This window comes from Acipenser ruthenus, chromosome 11 (assembly GCF_902713425.1).
Source record: "Acipenser ruthenus chromosome 11, fAciRut3.2 maternal haplotype, whole genome shotgun sequence".
In the NCBI taxonomy this organism is placed as follows: domain Eukaryota; kingdom Metazoa; phylum Chordata; class Actinopteri; order Acipenseriformes; family Acipenseridae; genus Acipenser; species Acipenser ruthenus.
Genome location: NC_081199.1, coordinates 39,134,580 through 39,155,486, shown reverse-complemented (window position 1 = coordinate 39,155,486; position 20,907 = coordinate 39,134,580). Strand labels below are relative to the sequence as shown.

The following is a 20,907-nucleotide window of genomic DNA, read 5'->3' as shown; positions in this document are numbered from 1 at the left end:
GTTTAAAGAAAAGCTTGTATTAAAGAACCTGGATAAGGGCGTGTGACAGGGTGGCTGAGTGGTGGCGTCACGGCAGAAGCAGGCACGAAAACAAACTGACACCAATACTGCAGTTCAAAAGAAAGAATCGGCTGTGCCGTTTTTATTCAGCAAAAATAAATAAAATATTTAAACAAAAACACTGGCGCTCACAGAGCAAAATAAAAGAGTAAACAAAAACAAATCTCGAACACAAAATCAACAATAAATAATAAATATACCATACAGGTCAGGCTGGGCAGTCACTGTCACTGTTCCTGTATGTTATAATTTAATTTAGTTTCGTTTTCACATGATCACGATCGCTCCGCTCTCACTCTCTCCGCTCCTACAACACCCACCCTGAACATGCAGGCTTTTTATACCATGGCCACAGGTAGCATGACTATGCATGACTGCCAGCTAATTCAATAATCGCCAGCTGACAGTCACGCATTTCCACGAGGATTTTAAAACAAAACACGACTACGCCGTAAATACATTTTTAAATAAATACAACAAAACCGGTGCTTCGCCGTCATATATAATCAATAAATCATAAAACAAAACAAATACAAAAGCACACTGCACAGGGGCGGAGGGGAGACCCCGATCTAAAAATAAATAAACAAAACAATGTACTACAGGGCACCTCGCCCTGTTACAGGCGTCTGCTAATAAATAAATAATAATTAATTATTAACAGTTGTGCTTACATGTAGGATTCCAAACAATGAACAAAACAATTGAACAAAGGATTTCAAAGAGTAGAAATAATAACTGGATTTGTAATGGGCTTGGGTACTATATCTGTTAGCAGCTTCTACACTGAACCTCAATTATGCATTCACAGGTAGATACTTGAACATTACCACATTACTGCAGGGGTTCCTGGCCTTCCAGTTGGCAAGACGATACAAAAACAAACCCAAAAAAAGCTGAACTTTTTTTCATGAATTTTACAATGTGTGAATCTAATGCTTTAAAACACACAACCACCAATCACCTTCAATTAAAAAATGTTATCCTGCCTGTAATAAAAATCTAATCTGTGGACAAGGAAGATGACATAAATTTAATTCTAAATCACTTTGTTTCCTGTGACGAGAAATGTGTAGCTTAATTAATCATTTATCCAAAAAAAAACAAAAAAAACGCTGATCTAGACTGTATTTGTAATGTTTAGCTTTTAAAGTGTAAGGGCTAGCTTTAGACCAATAGATAAAAGCACAGATCAAAGACCCCTTTCTCTGCTCTGAGATGATAGAGTACACTTGCTGTTGATGTTAAATGGCCAAGCCAATAATGCAATCCAGAGATGATGTCAAAAGCTGTAAATGTAGAGCACCGGGAAGGAATGCTTTTAGTATGTCTGTGCTAAAAATAGACGTCTGTCACGGTATAGTGATTTACAGTATATCGTGATTGTTTTCTCTGCTTTTTAAATTTATTTTGCAGTAATCAACTCTTTAAGCTTTTGTTTGACGTAGCTAGCTGTGTGTTCAGGACAAAGCATCAACTTTAAAATCAGTGTCATCATTCAGAACAAAGCCAGCTGACCTTTGAAAAAAAGTGATTTCTGGAATGTGTTAATCAATTATCTGTATTGTATTGTTTGAAGATAAACAACAGATTCACTGTATAAATACACAACCAGATCGATCACTTTGTAGACATGTTGTCCAAGCAGTGATTTCATTAGACAGGAATTCGGACCCCTGAAGCAAAAATAAAGAAAATCGCATTCCATGTACCAGCATACAGTATATGTTTGTTTGACCGTTTTTTGTAATAATAAATCAGAGGCCCTGTGTGCTTGTGGCAGCCTACTATACATGGGTGTGTTGCAGAGCAGTGAAACCTGCCTGCACGGTATGAGCTGAGCTTCTGAAAGCTTGGCCTCTGTTTGTTGTAGCTAAGTTCTCAGCAGTGAATTCACCGTGACTCTACACCAGTGGTGTTGACAGCTATACTGCTTTAGGCTTGTCTTGTGTAAACAGAATGTGCATGACCCTCACTCAGTGTTTTTCCTTCTGCAGCGGACTTAAGCACCTTGAGCTACTGTGGGAGTTGTGGCAAATGTAAAAATACAAAGACACAAAGATTTTAAGAAAAGGTGTCTTCTGTTGTTTACATGCAGCAAATTTACAGTAAAGTTGAAGAATATAAAAGGGATTTTTCAATATATCCCCTTCTGTCACTGTGTGTGCAGTTGTACCATGTTAAGTTTTCTATCTATGTATTTTTTTTTGCAATGCATAGGTTTTTTGTTGAGGCATTGCTTTGCTCCTATACTTGGTTAAGAACACATAACATAAAGGGTTACATAAACCCTTAAAGCTATTCTAGTCATGAATTTGATAGAACTGTGTCTCTTGTCATGCAGATCATGTCGTCATCATTAGCAAGCCAGATCGCTGCACTTCTAGCACTAGCAACTTTGTCGTGACACTGTACAAAAACCATTTTCTAAGTCCTGAGTTATAACATACTGCAGTGATTAGTTATGGATGAGTATTCTGTCAAACCACAAGACAGGTTCTGCTTCTGGAGTCAAGCTGAATTACAGAACAGGACTGAAGATTTCTGTATTACAGTAGCATCTAAGGTTACAAAGTTTACTGGAACAGTTAGCCTACATAACATTGTTTTAGTTATTTATATACCACAGCATTAATCAATCAATCCACTGCCAAAAATCCAGGTCACACAGTCCTAAACAACTTCAGTTTTGAATTTGTGCCAAAGCTTCCTGACCCAGATTGATACTGATTTTATCAACTCAATTAAATTAGAGACAAAAAGATTTTGCAGCAGGGACTTTGGGCTGACTCAGAGCCAGCTTGCTCATCTGTATTTAAAATAATACTTTCAAATCACAGCTCACTTTAGTGGATTATAGATTCACCCCTCACAGGGATTTAGGATCTTCTCTTTTGTGAAAATACTTTATAAATCTGGTGGCAAACTAAAAAAGTGGTGCTTTTGTCAGATAACAGTACTTAAAATACATGTGGGAAACAGGTAAATTATATTTGACTTTCCCAGGGCATTTTGTTGAGCTGGGGCTGCAAAGGTCTGTTCAGTCATGGTTGCCTGATGCGGCATGTAAACACCATAAAAATAAAACCTTTCAATTTTTATTTTCGGGACACTGCCGTAATCCATCATCAGTGTATTCAAGTTCCTTTATTTACGAGAAGGAAAACACTTTTGGGTGCCAATACGTATAAGCACTCTTTGCACACATTATAAAATTGTGGCGTTAAAATGTGTTGTTATTTAAATGAGGATTGTCAAACGCAGTGCTTGCATAGAGATTCTTGGGAGAGGCCTTTTTGTTGGCATGCAATGCAGGTTGTCACCTGAACAAGGGTTTTGTATGCAAATGTTATGCTTCCTGTGTGAACTTCCCTCTGCTGTAGGGTCGTGTTTATCCAATAGTTTTTAGCATGCCAGAAACGTATCACTACCATTTTCAGTTAAGCCAATTTGTGTTATGTTCTTGTTATCTGCACTCGCCTTGATAAGGAAATCAAAGCGTACAAAAAATACCAACAGTAGCTGCCTTTCTAATGCCAGCTGGTAGGTATTCCTGCTGCATGCAGCTCTAAACTCTAGGTAAAGGTCTATTTTCACCATTAGTATTGTACAGTATTTTGTTTCAAAATATACAGTATGTGAACAGAGTATGTAAATCACAATGACATTAAACAGTAACTGAATGATGGCTGGGCATAACTGACTAGATTTTCAATTTTTTTGCACATGTTTTAAGTTATATCCGTAATCACATATTTTTACACACTTTTTTTTTTTTTGTTGGAAGCGCAACCACTTGCGTATAACAAAAATTAATCTTTCTACTGTAACAGTTTAAATGCAGACTGCTGTGGTCAATGCATGATTGTTTCTTTAATGCAAGCATGCCTGGTTGCAGCCCATGGGTAAAAGTGGTCCTGCTCTGGAGAGATTAAGCTGTGTGTAGTTTTGTAATTTGGATATAGATGAAAATGCTCAAAGTTGCTCATCTCTTAAAGCCCTCTGGTTTGATTGCCTATATACTGTACTGTATGTAGACATTAATTGCAGGTCTCCAGCATGCTATTTACATAGCACCGTTAGATTTGTAGGTCAGGGTACGTTTTTGCTGAGGCTAAATTATCTTCATCATAGAGGGCTATGGAATGCAGAGCAGCTCTTCTGTGTGGATATCTCGTATAGACCCGTTGCATATGCATTTACCCTGAAAGCCATTTCATAATGACCTTCATTAGGATAGCTGACAATCAAATGTGCATTCAGGTTTCAGCAGTGTTTTAGGTCAGAATGAATACACTGTTAAAATGTAATACTTTATTTATCCCCCTGGGCAAGTTACTATTTGTCATCTACCTCCGGGTTGTATGACTGGCATTTATTTTGGCATGCACACGTGGAATCAAATTGAGGATGTTGCTGTGTGGATGGAACTTTTTATGTAGAAACACGAAAGTCAAATAGATCCTTGGAAATAAATTCTTGGAAAGCATTTCTGCTTCCGTGACATTGATGGATGTTGCTTAATCTTGCATTGCAATGTTTTGAATTTGAAAGTTTGCCACTGGAAAAAAAGAGCACAGTGAAGAAGGTGAAATTAAACTGAAAACCAGATCAATCAAAAAGATGCCACTGTCGAATGCAGGCGGTTATTATATGTAGTGGAGTAACAAATACTGACGTCTATTTCTGTCTGTCTGTCAACTGCTATACAACATGTGAGCACCCTGTATGTTTGAAATAACAATTGATACACCAGCACTGTTTACTTAGCATACATTTTAAATAATAATTTACTGGCTAATCTGGAACCTCTTTGTTGACATACTTTACAAAACCTGAAAATCACGTTTTACCTGACTTTATCCTTTGTTTTTAAATGATATGCCAAGTGAGCTCTTGACCTTGATAACGGTATAATAGAAACAGGTTTGGAGAAAGATAACAGTGTTTGTGCACCGCACAGTGCAACACAGTGGGGTAGTTAAAAGCAATTCTGGCCCGTGCTGGTTGCTTAAACAGCTGTTACACACATGAGGCAATCCTATCAACAGCCAATAGATTGGACAGCAAGAGGCCTCACCAAAACAGCAAACACAGGAAACAGAATTCAAAATTCCGATTACACCTAACACATACTCAACAGAAACATGTGTGCTGGTTGCATGCGTGATAATAAACAAATCTAATATTCTTTGAACCAGTATATGTGCCAACAAATGGTCTGCAGGCAGCTAGGATGCAGCAAGCAAGGTCACCCTTTGTCTGCAGTTTTGTGAATAGCCTGTTCAGAATAATGGTGGTGTCTCTCAGGAAGGACTGATTATGTGAGCCTAACATTTTTGTTTTTTAATAGGTATGATAACAAAACAATAAAATAAAGGAAAATTATAGAAACAATTGCTATTGCTGTTACTGTACAGTACCAAATGTAAGACCGCTAACAAACTAGTACAGAATGTTGCATCTGCTGTACTTAAAACAATTTTTTTGGAGGGTGGTGTGAATCCCATATAGTAAAACCTGCTCTACTGTACAGTGTACAATGCTGAATGCAGATGGTCTGTGCTTACTGCAGTAGCAAGCTCCAATCTGTTGCCCATCAGCTCTTGGATAAGCAGAGGCTTAGATCCACAATGAATGCACATCTGTTCAACATCAGGGCTTTAAACAGTAGAGTCTTTACTTCATCTTTCTGCAGTAGTTTCTGCTTTTTTTTAAATGGATGAATGATTTAGGGCCCTTGGTATTTTTGTTTTTGCAAGCCTGTGTTCATTTCTGGAACCACACCTAGTCTCGTTATATCTGATATTGGTCCCCAGTCAGCAATAAGGTTACAGATTGCTGATGCTTCTTTTTCAAGATTTCTATTAAGAAATTACTTGAAAGGACTAGAATTGGCAGGTACTGTATAACCCTCCTCGTCTAATATTTTGGGACTATTTTAACTACAATCTTTGAAATAGTATCAGTATTACTATAAAAATCTCTGTTTTTTTCTCTGCTTGTTACAGAGCCTATTCATAAAGTTACAACAGACAAAGGCTGGCTTTAATGTATTAATTGCCAGAAGTGATTTCTGGTGGAAAAGTTTGGCATTTAATAAAGCTATTATTTATTAGCTGCAGACCACCCCTTCCACGTATTATTTATGTTTTCAAGGATTATCTAGAGGATTCAGGAACCTTACAGCAGGCCCTTAAAGACTGATATTAGCTCACTGTGGGTGAGCTGGGAGTGTAGATTTAGACACCTGATAAGGGGTGGCTGCAGGAAAGGCCCACATTGACTCAGGCAGGGCTGATCAGGTTTAGGGCTTGTGCTTTAGTGAAGGTCAGCCTTATCCATGTATAGGTTCATTTTCCAGTTGAACGGCAAACAGGCTACCCTTGTATTAATGAAATCTATATTCTGTAACACATCCAGATTCATGTGTGTCAGGGACAGCGATTACACCAAAGGACTGCTCGTTTTCATAACCTTGGCAATTGAAAATATGGTAAACTTGAGACCTGTTTTTTTTCCTTGATTAAACTGCCTTGATTGAAAGAAAGTATTGAAGTACGGGCACTTCGCTGTAAATTGTACCTAATAACATCTAATGGATCACATATCAGCAGCAGTGTGGAGTAGTGGTTAGGGCTCTGGACTCTTGACCGGAGGGTCGTGGGTTCAATCTCTGGTGGGGGACACTGCTGCTGTACCCTTGAGCAAGGTACTTTACCTAGATTGCTCCAGTAAAAACCTTACTGTATAAATGGGTAATTGTATGTAAAAATAATGTGATATCTTGTAACAATTGTAAGTTGCTAAGAAATCAATAATAATAATAATAATATGGTCCTTGAAACTGTCCGTATAAACCTTTGGTATGTGACCAAAGACCCTGCGATTCTTAGTGTCACTGTGCTTTATCATCTTATCACCTTATCGGAATAAAAGCAGGCATTTTCAAGCGTTAAACCAGGGAACCAGACAAGGAAATCATATGACATAATATGGTATATTGTCATTGTGCTAGTGATTACAGATTGTCGTAGTCATGTCTACCAGTTTTGTTCACAGATTTGTACTTAAATAAGAAACAGACATGAGGTCTAAACCTCCAGCTGACATGCTCAAGATATATATTTTGTATGTGTTTTTGTTTCCACTGTGTTGGAGAAATTCATCTTTTCATAACTCAGAACAGAGATTTCACTCTGTCCTTGTATAGTCCGCTAGCACCTGACAGAGTTGTGCTATTTGTTAAGCTGCTTTGCTTCCATTTGAATTATTTTTATATTAATACAGCACCTTATCTGTTACATGTTTGCTTGTTGTATAGTAAAAGGGATAGCAGTTTATTGTTTTTAAAAAGCTATATGACATATACGGAAATGCGTTATCCATATTTTTTCTTGTTTTTAAATGCGGTTAGGTGAATAATATTATAAGAAATGTTTTGGCTATGCAGTATAAAATGTGACTATTATTTTTTATTAATATTTTATGTAAACAATATTTTAACACAAGTCCTATGGTAAAAATATTTTTTCTGAGAAGAATAAACAATTTAAACAATTAACACTATAAAACGTAATAGGAAACACCAGTTGCCAGAAATAACAGTATTGTTCTGAGCAGTTTCTTGCTAGATTTATACCAATGAATACAGTTGCTGTAACAGAGAAGGTCTTGTAAATAAAGCATTTTACCATATGAATGTAATCGATGTCATATTTTTTTTAACTCATCACCAGCTCACCACATAATGAATTGTCAGCAAAGAAATCTCTGTAGCATCATTGACAGAAGAATAGAACAATCTCTTTCCAATTAACATAAAAAGAACAGCTGGCCAAAGACATTTATGTTAAATACTAATTAACTTATATAATAGTTGCTTGCTACAGTAGCCAACAACTGTATAGATAGTGCTTGAAACTGAGTTAATGTCTAAAATTGACGTCAGAAACAGTGCAGCCTGTTGTGAAAAAAAGGGATGAGCTGTGGACACGTTATTGCTGTTGAAGCTTAAAACTAAGCTGCCTATAAAATGGGGTAGTCAGATGTACGATTGTAAGTCGCCCTGGATAAGGGTGTCTGCTAAGAAATAAATAATAATAATAATAATAATAATAATAATAATCTAATATTGTGCATTGAGAGCACCAGGAAGAGTCTGGGTATAAAGAAAATGCATGCAGAGAGTTGGTTTTTATGAGCTGAATCTTCTAGTGCACAATGGACTTTCCTCTTGACGAATCACATATAATCACCATAGTAACTCCACATAATTATGCATAAGATCTCAACGTGCTTACAAAGGAAAGTCTGGCTTGAATTGTGAAGAATTATTTTGCAGGGTGATGGAGGACAGATGTGGGGGGGGGGAGATGATGTATACAATATATAAAAAGTAATGGCCGTGGATTTGAGAAATGAACAAGAGACAAAGATCACCAGCATTGTGCTGCAGAGCATTGAGAAGTCCTAATGCATCTTTTGGAAGCAGAGACAGCCCAATGTAGATATGTCCAAATAAATGACTGATACTAACCCTCTTTCTTTTTTGTATTTTCTTGACTGCATTTTTTATTTTGATATCAGTTAAAAGTCAGTTTTATTGTTCTTAAATAATAATAATAATAATAATAATAATAATAATAATAATAATAATAATCTTTGTCCTACCAGACTGGAATGGAAGGCTTATAAATCTGAGAGTGAGCTGTCAATCATAGAGAGGACTAGACAAGCCTGGCAACGAACAAACAGTGATTAAGGTAAAGTGGTGTCAAAGTCATGTCAGACTATAGTTAACCATGGTGGTGTTTATTTTAATGAGTTTCCTCCTGAGACCCACTTAAAATACAGTGAAGTCGGTTTAAGATCTGCTACTGTTTAGATAATTAGAATCAACTTGATAGATGCGTAGTATAAAAGCATGGGAAAGTGCATAATGGTAGACCAGTTTATGATGGTGAACGATTGTATTATAAGGTTACTTTATCCAGTTGAAAATCATACATTTCCGCTTACAATGTGATTTTTACCCAATGTAACATGAAAAATATAGTAAGCGCAGACAATGTCCTGTTGGTTTAGCCATTCTGTTAACATCCTGTCTACCAAAACATAGTGACGAATGTGGCTGGGCGAAGCAGTTTTTCTCAAAGTGGCTGCTCTCTGTGAGCATGAGAACATGTGCTGATTGTTTCCAGTTCCAAGTCCAAAGGCCTTTCCCAGGCCAATGCAGATGAATCAGATTTGTTTCACCAGACATTCCGACATTACTTCCATCTTTGTGAATTATACTGGCTTAGAACAAAGGACTTAAAGGGGTCATGACCTTGCCTGTGACCTCTCCTGACAGAGCCACAGTGCGATCAGCTAGTCCAGCCATGTGCTTTCACAGGGCAGAGTGCAACTGTATGGCTTCTGCTTCCACTTGGGAGGAAGATCACATAGGAAATGCATAGTTCAAGCCTTGTCAGTTTGTAAAATGTTATTTTATGCCAAGTACTGTATGTTGGACTCACCAGGATAAAGGACAACAAAAACTGTAAATTTAAATGGGAACATTTATTTAAACTGATATATTTAGCTTGCAGCTCTAATTGCTTGTAGTCTGATTCATAGGGGAGTCATATATTGTAATCATGTCATTTATACTGTAGGAAACACAGCGGTTGGAATAGTCAACTCAACCAGCAGCTGTTGCGTATAAAAAGCTAAATATTTTCATTAATATCAAAATAAACATGATCTTATACCTACACAAAATAATGCAGGTAGTGAGCTAGCTGTATATACCAGAACAGTGTCAAGCAGGTTGGATTTTCACCAAGTGCTAATTGTATTGGTCTGTTTCAGTGAAAATAAAATAGTTTGACTGAATCTCAGTGATGGGATGACTTGAGGTACCTGCATTAGTGGTGGTAGGTTGTAGCAGTGGGGGACAGCAGTTCATTTTAAAATGTGATAAAGATTAGGAGATCACACTGTGCACCACTACTGGTGCCCAGTCCTCGTACAGTATTAAATGGGGTCAAGCTTTTTAAAACATCAGCAATATATTTTTAAATCAACTCTTCTAATAATCTTCCATAGCTGTGTACCAAAAGTACAATATCAGCTCGACAGGACTAGAGCTTTTGATTTGAACCCGTTCCTCCTTGTAACGACTGGCAATGGCAGCAGATAAGGAGGGAGACACAGGAAAGAAAGGGAATCATGTAAATACATTACTGTACAGTATATAATAAAAAGACAATATTATTACAGAGAATGTGAAGTCTGGGAGGCTATATTTGTCCAAGGATAACATTTGTCTAAGGACCAGTAGGTCTTCTTCATAGGCTTCTTGTGACCAGAATAGTCCTATAGTAGGCACAGTACTTATTTTATTAAAAGTCATATTCCTTATTATAATGGTAGTGGAATTGAAAACCTGTTTGAATTATCAGTAGCGTATGTTGACAACGTGGAGAGGACAGTGTCCCCATGTCCCCATGCTATTGGTTCAGTACAGTGGTTCATGGTCTATTTAGCATATGAGTTCTGACAAAATCAGAATATAATTTGGCTTGACTGAGGCCCTACTGTAAGTTATCTTATTAGAGAACTACGTTGGAGAAAATGCAAAGCAACACAGAGAAACAAGTTTAAATTTTTCTTTACAGCTTGCACACGTTGTTAAAATGACAGAAAGGACACCCTTGTGAAAACATTATATAGTGCTCAGCAGCATGCTTGGGCGGGGCGGGGGGGGGGGGGGTGGTGGTGGGGGAGGATTTTAAGGCAGTAGTCCTTTTTTATTTTCTTTACTGTGCTAAGACAACATATTCAGAGACCTAGATTATACCACAGAGGGGGCTGGGTGGTGTGGTGGGGAGAGGCCTGGCTTTTGCACTGTACTGTAGGTCCCACAGGTTCGAAGAGAAGTTAACAGCAGTGTAGGCAGTCTCAAAATGATTGGATGGCCACGGGTCCTTCAGAGCAGTCTTAAGGCTAGAAACAGATTAAAAAACATCCACCTACACATGCCATTGATCCTTTCACAAGATATAAAGATTTAGAAACTCAGCCTGTGGTTTTTTTCATTTTCTCTGCGGTGTGCAGTAAAAGGTTACAGTTCAGGGGATCAATAGGAATCCACTTTAAATTCAAACACTTGAAAACAATAATGAAACCAGTACTTACATTTCTATTACCTGGTTTGTACTGTGCTGGACTGTAGCCTTTCATTGTCTCAGAAGACAAAAAAATGGACTAAACCGCTTTACTTTATTGGATGGGTTTCAAATGTCTCAGACTGTTGTATACAGTTGAAGAGAGCCTGTTTAAAATAATCCAACACAAATCTAATTTGCGCAGAGCAAATATCTTCAGAATTATATTAAAAATCTAATGAATGTAAAATATTAAATGTGTTTGTTGGTAATACTAACCTGTGATGCAACACTCTCAAAATCATGAGTTGATTACATTGGTACTGTGTCAACGAAAAGGCTTCTATTTGACTGTTAAAAAGTGGTATGTGTTTTTATGAGGGTCAGGAAGTATAGAACATGGAGAAAATTATTCTAAAAGAAGACTGTCTATTGATGACTTTTAGAAGCTTCTTTTTTCAAATAAACAAGGCGTGACAGTGTGAGAGGGAAGGCATGTTGCTGGGGTGTTGTGATATTTTAAAACTGAGGGAAGAGGAACAAAGGAGGTACATCTGATCTAATCCTTTTATAGTTAAGTACCCTTCAGTCAAGCCATGTGTGCAGAAAACAAAGCTGAGAGAATTACTCAGATTCCATTTTCTTGGTTGGACATATTGATTGCAGTTTGTTGCTGGTACGGTAAATTTAGTTTTGGCAACTTTCCTTGCCCTTAATGGTGCTCTGAAGGGGCCTCTGCTGGCACCTCAGCTGGACCTCGCTGACATCCGTTCTCCTCAGCTGGCACTTGGGACAGCTTGATACATCACAGTGCCTATAGGCTGGGTCCAAATATTGCAGTTCCAGAGATTTAAGAAAAATGTGATAACTGCTTCCATTTCAGGGGGTTGTGAGTAATTTCCAGTGCAGACAAGAACCTAATCCCGCTGCTTTAGTGCTTGGATTTGGAAGCCATAGCGAGAAACTGAAAGAGCTGCAAAATGCCTTTTTCCGCTCTTGAAATCTTTCCCTGTCTAGCTGGTGTCTTTGTCAATACTATTCGATAATAAAGCCTTTTGTGCTGCGAGGATGGCTGGTATATTATAAGAATATGAATTTGTCCGTAGCTATACATAAAAGAACTGTCCTTTGGGGTGGAAGTATTATTTTTTTTACTCATTCTTCCAGTATGAACCTTTTATGTAAAGTTCAGTTTTTATATCATGAGGAAAGCCATGGTGATTGCAAACTGTAATGAGTTTTTTTTTTACTGTTAGATCAATCCTTACACATAGATTGTTTTTTTGTGCTTGCTGAACAATGGCTATTGTATATGAAGTGGTCCATAGTTAAGCCTCAGCTGTTACTTAAGTGGTGGCCTTTTGAAAACCAGGTCTTGATGAAGGCTTGAGAACAATTCATTTCAAATCCAATACCAACAAAACCCAGAATGCACTTTTGATAACACAGACTGTATATATGAATTGCACATATTGTGTGGTTTACCATTTGCATGAGGTGTCTATTTAGAAAAGTATATTTATGTCAGTATATTTGATGTCTATGTATGGATTTTATACTAATTGAGGTTCTAAAATGTTATTTTGGCCTATACATGTGATTGAATTACTGTATAGTTTATTGCACATAGAACAGAAATAAAGCATGCTTTTTTTTATTTTTTGGCACAACACGAAAAGGCTTAAAAACCCTGGTATATATTTTAGTACAGGCACTGGCCTGGTAAATACTCTTTGTCATGTTTCCCAAAAGCATTTAAACAATGAATTATACACCCACGGAAGTGACACAATTACAGCTGAATGGCACATACTCAAAATGTATAATTTCATCAGGAGACAAGTTAACTGATCCATGTTGAGTTCTGAAACAAATGAATTTGATGCAAATGTTGCTGAGTTGACTGGAATTTAAATAGGGCACTTAAAAACGCTACCTGCGTTAAATCTAATGATTTCTCACACGTGCCTTCTGAATTTCATTTTGTTTTTGTTTTTGGGTGAATAAATAAAATCACACAATAATTACTGTTAAAACTCTTCTCAGATATTGTAGGCTTTTAAAGCATAGTGAAAGCATGCAAAAGATTTACAAATTAAGTACATTGTAAATATGCATAATAGCATTGTAATTATGTGTAAGTACCCATGTATTTACTATGTAACTACTATGTAAATACACAGTAATTAGATACACTTCATATAAACCAAAATTCTCAATGCCACTAAGTAAAGTACATCTGTGAACTTTTTAGTAATGCTCTATATGGTAGAAAATCTCCATTGGCTTTGCCATTTAATGATAATCTTCATTGCAGATAAGTGTAAAACAATATATATATGTCAAGAATGCAACTATTGTATGTCAACATATCTATTTCTACACCAAATTATATTGTGTTAATACATATCATGGACAAAACTTACAACTCAGAGAATATCTGTTCTGAAAGGGTGATGCAGTGATAGATCACATTCATTGGCAGACATTAGATAGGTCTTTAGGATTGCTTTCTGTATCAAGGGAAATCAGACAGAAAATACACTGGAGTTGTCTGTTTTAAAATGTGATTAATAATACAGTGAAACACAGTGGCCATATTAAAAAATACAGTAGCACTTTGGATTACAGTGCACAAATAACCATGTAATCGCTGTGTAATTTTATGGTAATAATCTAGTTTTATTGGGTAAATACCAATTGTTTTCTGTTCTTTCATTGTATCTACTGTCGGAATAAACAGGTAGTTAAATGGACATTGGCTTGTTTCCTGCTATAATTACAATTAACAATTTGATGTTGCCTATCCTCATTAATGCAGTTACTGATTGCAATGAGAAACAGGCAACAAATAAATAACCAGTTATTCAGTTACAGTATTCTAGTCTATTCCAACAGTATTTACAATGAAAGAACAGAAAATAATTGGTATTTACCCAGTAAAATTGGATTACTACCATAAAATTGGTATTGGTATGGTTATTTGTGCACTGTAATCCAAAGTGCTACCAAAAATACTATATTCTATAGTAGAGCCTAACTTATATTATATAATTTACTGAAGTATACTACTAGAACACTATCATATTCTACAGCAAACTAAAATAGTTTGGCTACTCATTTTTTATAGGTAATCACTGCTATCACAGCTTTTATTTTAATATCTCTAAAACATATGTGCCTTAAGGAAATGTGCATTAGAACTTTGCAGTGTTAATGGAAAACAACACAACAGTATTGCATTGCGTCCGTGACTTGAACAGCCCTGACATTTTTTGCCTGGAGAGTTTGACCACATAGACTTTTAGTGAGCAGATAAGCTAATATTTGCATTACAGCTCTACATGTTTCCAATCCTATATTTAGCATACATTTTTCCAGTGTGTTCTAATACCTTTAGGACTCTTCATCTGAATACCTTGCCTGCTGACTTGAACACACATATTTGTTTTCAACTTAAACATTATTTTTGATTAGTTATACATTTCTTTCTGGAGGGTCATGTACCATTAACCATAGATAGTAGAGCATTTCATATAGAAAATGCTTTTGACAGCACACATCAGCTAAAATAATGTTTTTAATTTAATTTATTAATGTTGTGTGGTCCAGTGGTTAAAGAAATGGGCTTGCAACCAGGAGGTCCCTGGTTCAAATCCTACTTCAGCCACTGACTCATTGTGTGACCCTGAGCAAGTCACTTAAACTCCTTGTGCTCCGTCTTTCAGATGAGACATAGTTGTAAGTGACTTACACACCCTAGTCTCTGTAAGTTGCCTTGGATAAAGGCGTCTGCTAAATAAAATAATAATAATAAAGTACTTTACTATTACTATACATTTACACGGTTACATATTGTATCAAATATGAATCACACTATTTGTTTATTATGTCACTTTCATTTTTGTCCTTCCTGTTGATAACTCATGACAAGAAGAGTATGATGTAATGAAACATGTTGTTGATTGAACAGAATAGATTAGCACTGCAGTACATTTGTGTAGCTGCCAACAAACAAGCTTTTTCTTTTGATATTTTTGATCTTGAGAAAGCTTTTCCCTTGTAAGGAGCTGTCTTACTGCTTTGTAAGTATATATAAGTATTTTTTTTTTTTTACAATCAGCTCTCAGGTGTAAGATTGGACCACTGTAGCAAGCAGATGTCAGTTTACGATTCTCTAGTTTGTTTTAATCTGCCTGTGTGTTAGCATTACAGTCTGAGATATATGAGGTCTTCTTCACATCTTCCGATTTTATTGTGGGACTTGTGTAAGAGTGTAAGAGTGTGTGTGTGTGTGTGTGTGTGTGTGTGTGTGTGTGTGTGTGTGATTTGCTTATACCTTGCAGTAGTTCCTAATTACAATATCAGTTTGTCTTAATTAGCATGGCAATTAAGACAGGCTTTTTATAATAAACGTTTCTTGTAGCCTAGTCTTTTGCACTCTATAAGAAAGCCTGCACATGTATCCAAGCAAACACGATTTAAGAATCCAGCTAGCGGAAATGTGCATATTAATTGTAATAGAGAGATTGCAAAACAACAAACCTTCAAACTTTAAAATGCAGATAATACATGTGGATTGTTTACAGTGTGTAGTCATGTAAATCACTGGGACCAATCAACAAACAATGATACACTGCCCTGGGGCTGATGTGCTGCAATAGCTGATGGGCAAAGATTCTTGTTTGTTCTCAACATTTATGTTCTTAAGGTCTTATGACAGCTTAGGTCCAACCGTGTTTTAACATGAAACCAGTCTGTGCTGATGACATTTTTGCTTCTTTTTTACAGGAGCACATGGATTCCAATAAGTGCATAGAGGAACTGTTGAAACAGCTGGAGGAGGAGCGCAGGAGTGTGCGAAGGCAAGTCAAGCTCTGTTTTTACATTCACATTTTTAACTGAAGGACATAAAAATATACAGCAGCACTGCAGGCATGTACAGTGACTTCATTTATGTCATTTTTAAATAGCACAGAATATCTGAAAGGAAGAATGCAGGAAATAGTCAAGGTCTTCTGTTATTTCTACTGTAACTCAGGGAAGAATGAATGTTAACTGATTAAAAAAGGGATTTATAGAATATAAAACCATATGGCACACTACACCTTGAAGGACAGATAAAGGACAGCTTTTGTTTGCTATTAACCATAGAAAATGGGATCAACCAGAAGAAACTTGTGTCACAAAAGACATATGTCCGGAGTGTGTGTCGACTGGGCTAGGAAGTTTCCTTGGTGTTATTCAGATTGTACGAGTGTTTAAAGTTATGAATGCATCATTCAAAGCCTCATCTTTCACTTGTGCATGACTTGCTTTGTTTGTTGTGGGTTTTGTGGTGGTCTGATTTAATTCCCACCATTGCCTGTTTCACAACACTGCCTTGCTTATCTGCACATTTTAGCACAGTAGGCAGTCTCTGTTGAAAAGAGAAGCTGACCTTTGTTCTCCGTTGAGGGTCTCTAGGTCAGTCTTGATATGTACATGGTTGGAGCAGTGGAGAATGCTTCTGACTATACCTGCCCTATGGATAGATCAGCAGGTTCAGTTTGCTGAGTGTTTAATTTGATCACCTTTCAAAAACCATACATATGGAGCATTAATGTACAAGCCGTATTTACAATTAATGTGTGCCATTTTCATTTGGAGAAAACCGTATATATTTGATTTTGGATTATGCTAATTGGAGGAATTGCAGCATTTTTTCCCCTCACATTATGAGTACCTACTCTACAGCACCTGTGAATGGGTACCATTGTAAATGAAAAAATGATTTTTTGCTTATCCTGGAAGGTACTTCATACAAATGTCTTTAATAATAATATCAGACATAAGTTCAAATAGCCAGCACAGTTTCCTTCCCTTTTTGATGATATTATTAACTTTTTACTTCTCTCCCCTCGTACAGTAAGCATGGTTTTGTCTCTCAATAACTAGTACGCTAGTGCCAGCTCCTAATCAGTAGGGAGCTGGGAAGAGGTTTGTCGGGGACAGATTGTTATTCTTCTCCCTTCCCTTCCCGCTAATGAATGCCTCTCCTCCCATTCTCACAGAGAGTGCGACCCCAATACTGTGCAGGATTGCCAGGCCGTCAGGGCCCCGTGGAGGTCGAGATTGTTATCCTGTCCCTGATTTACACGCCCATCCAGTTCATAAACAAGGGCACTCACGTTTCCTTTGAAGGGACTGCCATTTGAATGTTAGCCACACTGCAGATACATACGCAGCGCATTTACAGTGAAGTATTAGCAAATGAATCACTAACTCTGGTCCCTTCTGCATTAAGCACACATAAGATTTCAATCACCCTCCATCTACAAATAGCAGGTTACTGCTTTTTTATTTATGTATGTATTAATGTATGTATGTACTGTAGGTAGGATTGGTTTGGAATTCCCTCTGTAAATAAATATACAATTAAAAATACTATAGTACTACTACTACCACTACCACTACTACTACTACTAATAATAATAATATGGCTCTTATATAGCACCTCTGTTTTAAATTACTAGGTAGACTAGCTTTAATAGGTTTAGTGTTTCCAAACAGGTGAGCATTACATACCATACATTTCCTAAAAGCAACATTGTTGGTAAATGCTTGAAATTAAATATGGGGGCTGACATAGGGCTCCAGAAATTAAATGAGACATGGGCGTTGTCAGTGTGTTTGTTGATGAAAAGGCCCACTCTTTAAAAAGCAGTGGCTGTATATCATTTTTACAGTGTTAAATAATAAAATGTCAACAGGACAATTGGTTGATGGTTTATAGCAGTGATCTGCAAAGTCAAAGCCAACACTACCTCATGAATAAAGGCACTTGTATAAAACCGAAAGGTCTACTTAAAAAAAAAAAAAGAATGTGATGTCATGCAGCTCCATAACAGAGATAGATGTTTTTACCTCTGTTTAGAATTGATTTGTGAATTGTATAAATCAGCTGATATATCTTTGCAGAGCTCTATGGATCACAAGCATAATGGCCAATATATAAGGGTGGGACTGCAGTGTCTATAGTGAGACAGATGTCCTTATAAATCAGCAGTGGACTTTATTATGGCCGTGATTTGTGACCGCCATCAGTCTAACCCATTGGGTCAGCGGACATTGAACTTGACCATGACAGATTGTCTTTGGTTTACTCTAGTCTAGCTCATAGAAACCCCACAGGCACATACTCTGAAGATGTAGCCCTCCCATTCAACAATGTAGAGAGGTCTTGTTATAAAGTGGGAAATCCATCTGCACCTCATGAAAAACTAAACACCCTCTCATAAATGAAAAGCATTCCATCAAATTAGGGTATCAACACACTGTCTGTGTTGTCTTGTATGCTGTTAACTAGTGTTACGTTGCAATACTGTTGTAGCTTTGAGTATGCGCCAGTGAAATTTCAATTTTAGGAGGTGCTTCAAATAACCCAGTTAACAATAATCTGAGGATATATTTAGGAGTTCCAACTGTTTTTGTACTTCCAGTAAGTGCTACTGAACACAGTACATGCTCATCAGTACCTACAGTGCACAAGCAGATCATCTTGAAAATAAATGGTTTATAAGGATAACTATTCTAGATTTCCACAAAATTACTACAACAAGTACAAAGCTTGAGAACCTACAACTGTGTGACGGGACAACCGCATTCCTTTTCTCAGTGCTCAAGCCTACCCCTGAATGGAGGGTGGTAACCAGATCAGATCTGCTATTTCCTTATTATTCCTAAAGTTAAAAATAATCATAGAGGAGGTAAATGTTGCTCTTTTCCCAGGAAGGTTTAGTCTGGTAAATAGTAACTCTAAGCTAGTGAATTTAAAACATTGTTTCTATGAAGATAACACAGCTGATAAAAAAAGAGTTCTTCATTTTAATGAATTTGCTCATTCTTACAGATGTTTTCCTATATGTAGGTACAAGATAATTAATAACGAATAAAAGCAGAGTGGACTAACAATGCATTCTCAGAAACTTGGTAATTTCACTCAGTTGGTAACCAAATAGAGTCCTCGGTCCTCTTCTGTAGTAGTGGCTGCCGTTTTGTTTCAGTTAATCAAATGGTTCAATAATGTATTAAAATCAACAATTTAAGAATTCATTTTAAATAGCTGTCTGTATTTTGAGTTATTGAGAAGAACGGTCCTCTCTTTGGAACTGTAAACGAGATTCCCCCCCCCCCCCCCCCCCTAGACACAACAGCTGTCACACAACAACCGAAAGCTGTCAGGTGTCTTGTTTGTTGGTCTCAAACGTCAAAAGTCATGACAGCTGCTTGATTCATCGATTGTCAAGAGTTAACGTGTCTGTTTCTTTGTCATGACGTCAGTGGTTTTGCATTAAGGAGAAATATCTGGATTCCGATTCTGAAGTAAAGTTGTTGTTTTTTTTTTAACCATTAGGTTATGCTTTGATTTTGTATGCTACAGTAGCTGGCTCTAGACGTGACCAGCAAACAGGTCATACGATTAGTGTGGTATTTCCACATTCAGATCCAAGCATGTTTAATGGATGTTGTTTTGGAGCCTGTGTTCTGCTTCTGTAAAAGGTATTGCAATTGTATTAAATATCAGACAAAGAGTATCAAGAGGTACACCGAATGCAAGAAATTCAGCTTGCACTGTAAGATATCAGAGATGCTTCATGCTAATATGGTGAAACGATCAATGAATTGCTGTACAAGCAGTCTGGTGGGATACAGTTTGCGAGTGAGTTGTTGCTGAATAATAAGCTGGTTCAGATCAGAAAACAAGATTGCCTTTCCACGGTCTCCTATGGGAAGCTTTAATTGGCTTCACTGGATATTCTAAATGAGGAATTCTTAATGGAATTTAGGCAGAGGTTAAGAATGGCAACTTAGTTTTCACGCTCCACAAATTAGTCCCCAGTGAGCAGTGAGGACCCTTTTTACTCTGAGATGTACATGTAAATGAGGGAGAGAACTTGGGACCTTTGACACTGTCGACCTTGTAGGATCTCCACTCTGAACTCAGCTTCTGGAGTCGTTTGTATATATTGTATCTTAAAAATTGAATCATACAGCTGTTCCTCATCAGAGAGCACTATTTATATGAAATTTGTTTTTTCTGTTGCTAAGCAGATGCATGCACCATTGCATGGTATACCATACCAAGCTGTTGATTTGCTTTCCCTAGACAACGGTAAGAACTTACACTAGTGAACAATGACTTAATAATACAGTAAGACAGGACATGCTGCCTGTTTGAGTAGGGTGTCTTCTATATGCAAATTAATGTAAGTTTCAGAAATACTACTGGAGTAAAATACTATTGTTTAAGATACCAGTCTGCCATCAGTTAAATATCAGAGGAATAAAAAAAATGAAAAAAAACATTGTCTTTTAATGTGTCTTTGAAGACTAAACCAAATAGCAGATGTTCTACTTCAGCCTGTTGGAAGATTAGATAGTCTTTTGCTTGCACTAATGGATGGAAAGTGAGACTGTATGAACAGTGTTTGTGAAATCTGTCCATTTATGATTTTTGAATAATGAACTTGATGGAAGTTGAAAAGAAATTTCACTCCAAGTCACTCAACTGGCCTTGTTATAGTTCAGCTGCTGGTGCATTCAGGGGGTCTGGGTGAAGCCCAAGTTACTTCATACACATAATTTCTTACCAACGATAAAAACGTTTCCTATTATACTCAGAACTTCGAACGTCCGTTGATTTATTATGTCA

The 20,907-nt window shown here is 37.0% G+C and overlaps 1 protein-coding gene across 10 annotated transcripts in view; it reads left to right on the top strand.

The window, feature by feature from the left end:
- The window catches only part of LOC117426626 (nck-associated protein 5-like), a 198,279-nt gene that overhangs the window by 51,418 nt on the left and 125,954 nt on the right, over positions 1-20,907 (top strand). For 9 of the 10 annotated variants that reach the window (XR_009330599.1, XR_009330598.1, XR_009330597.1 and 6 more), the window contains one exon: positions 16,005-16,078. Coding sequence is in view for 6 of the 10 variants with exons in the window: in XM_034044399.3 (XP_033900290.3) it covers positions 16,005-16,078 (74 nt within the window). In the remaining 4 variants the exon portion in view is untranslated. Of the gene's footprint in view, positions 1-8,736; positions 8,826-16,004; positions 16,079-20,907 lie in introns of all 10 variants that reach the window. The other variant, XM_034044396.3, reaches the window with a different exon arrangement.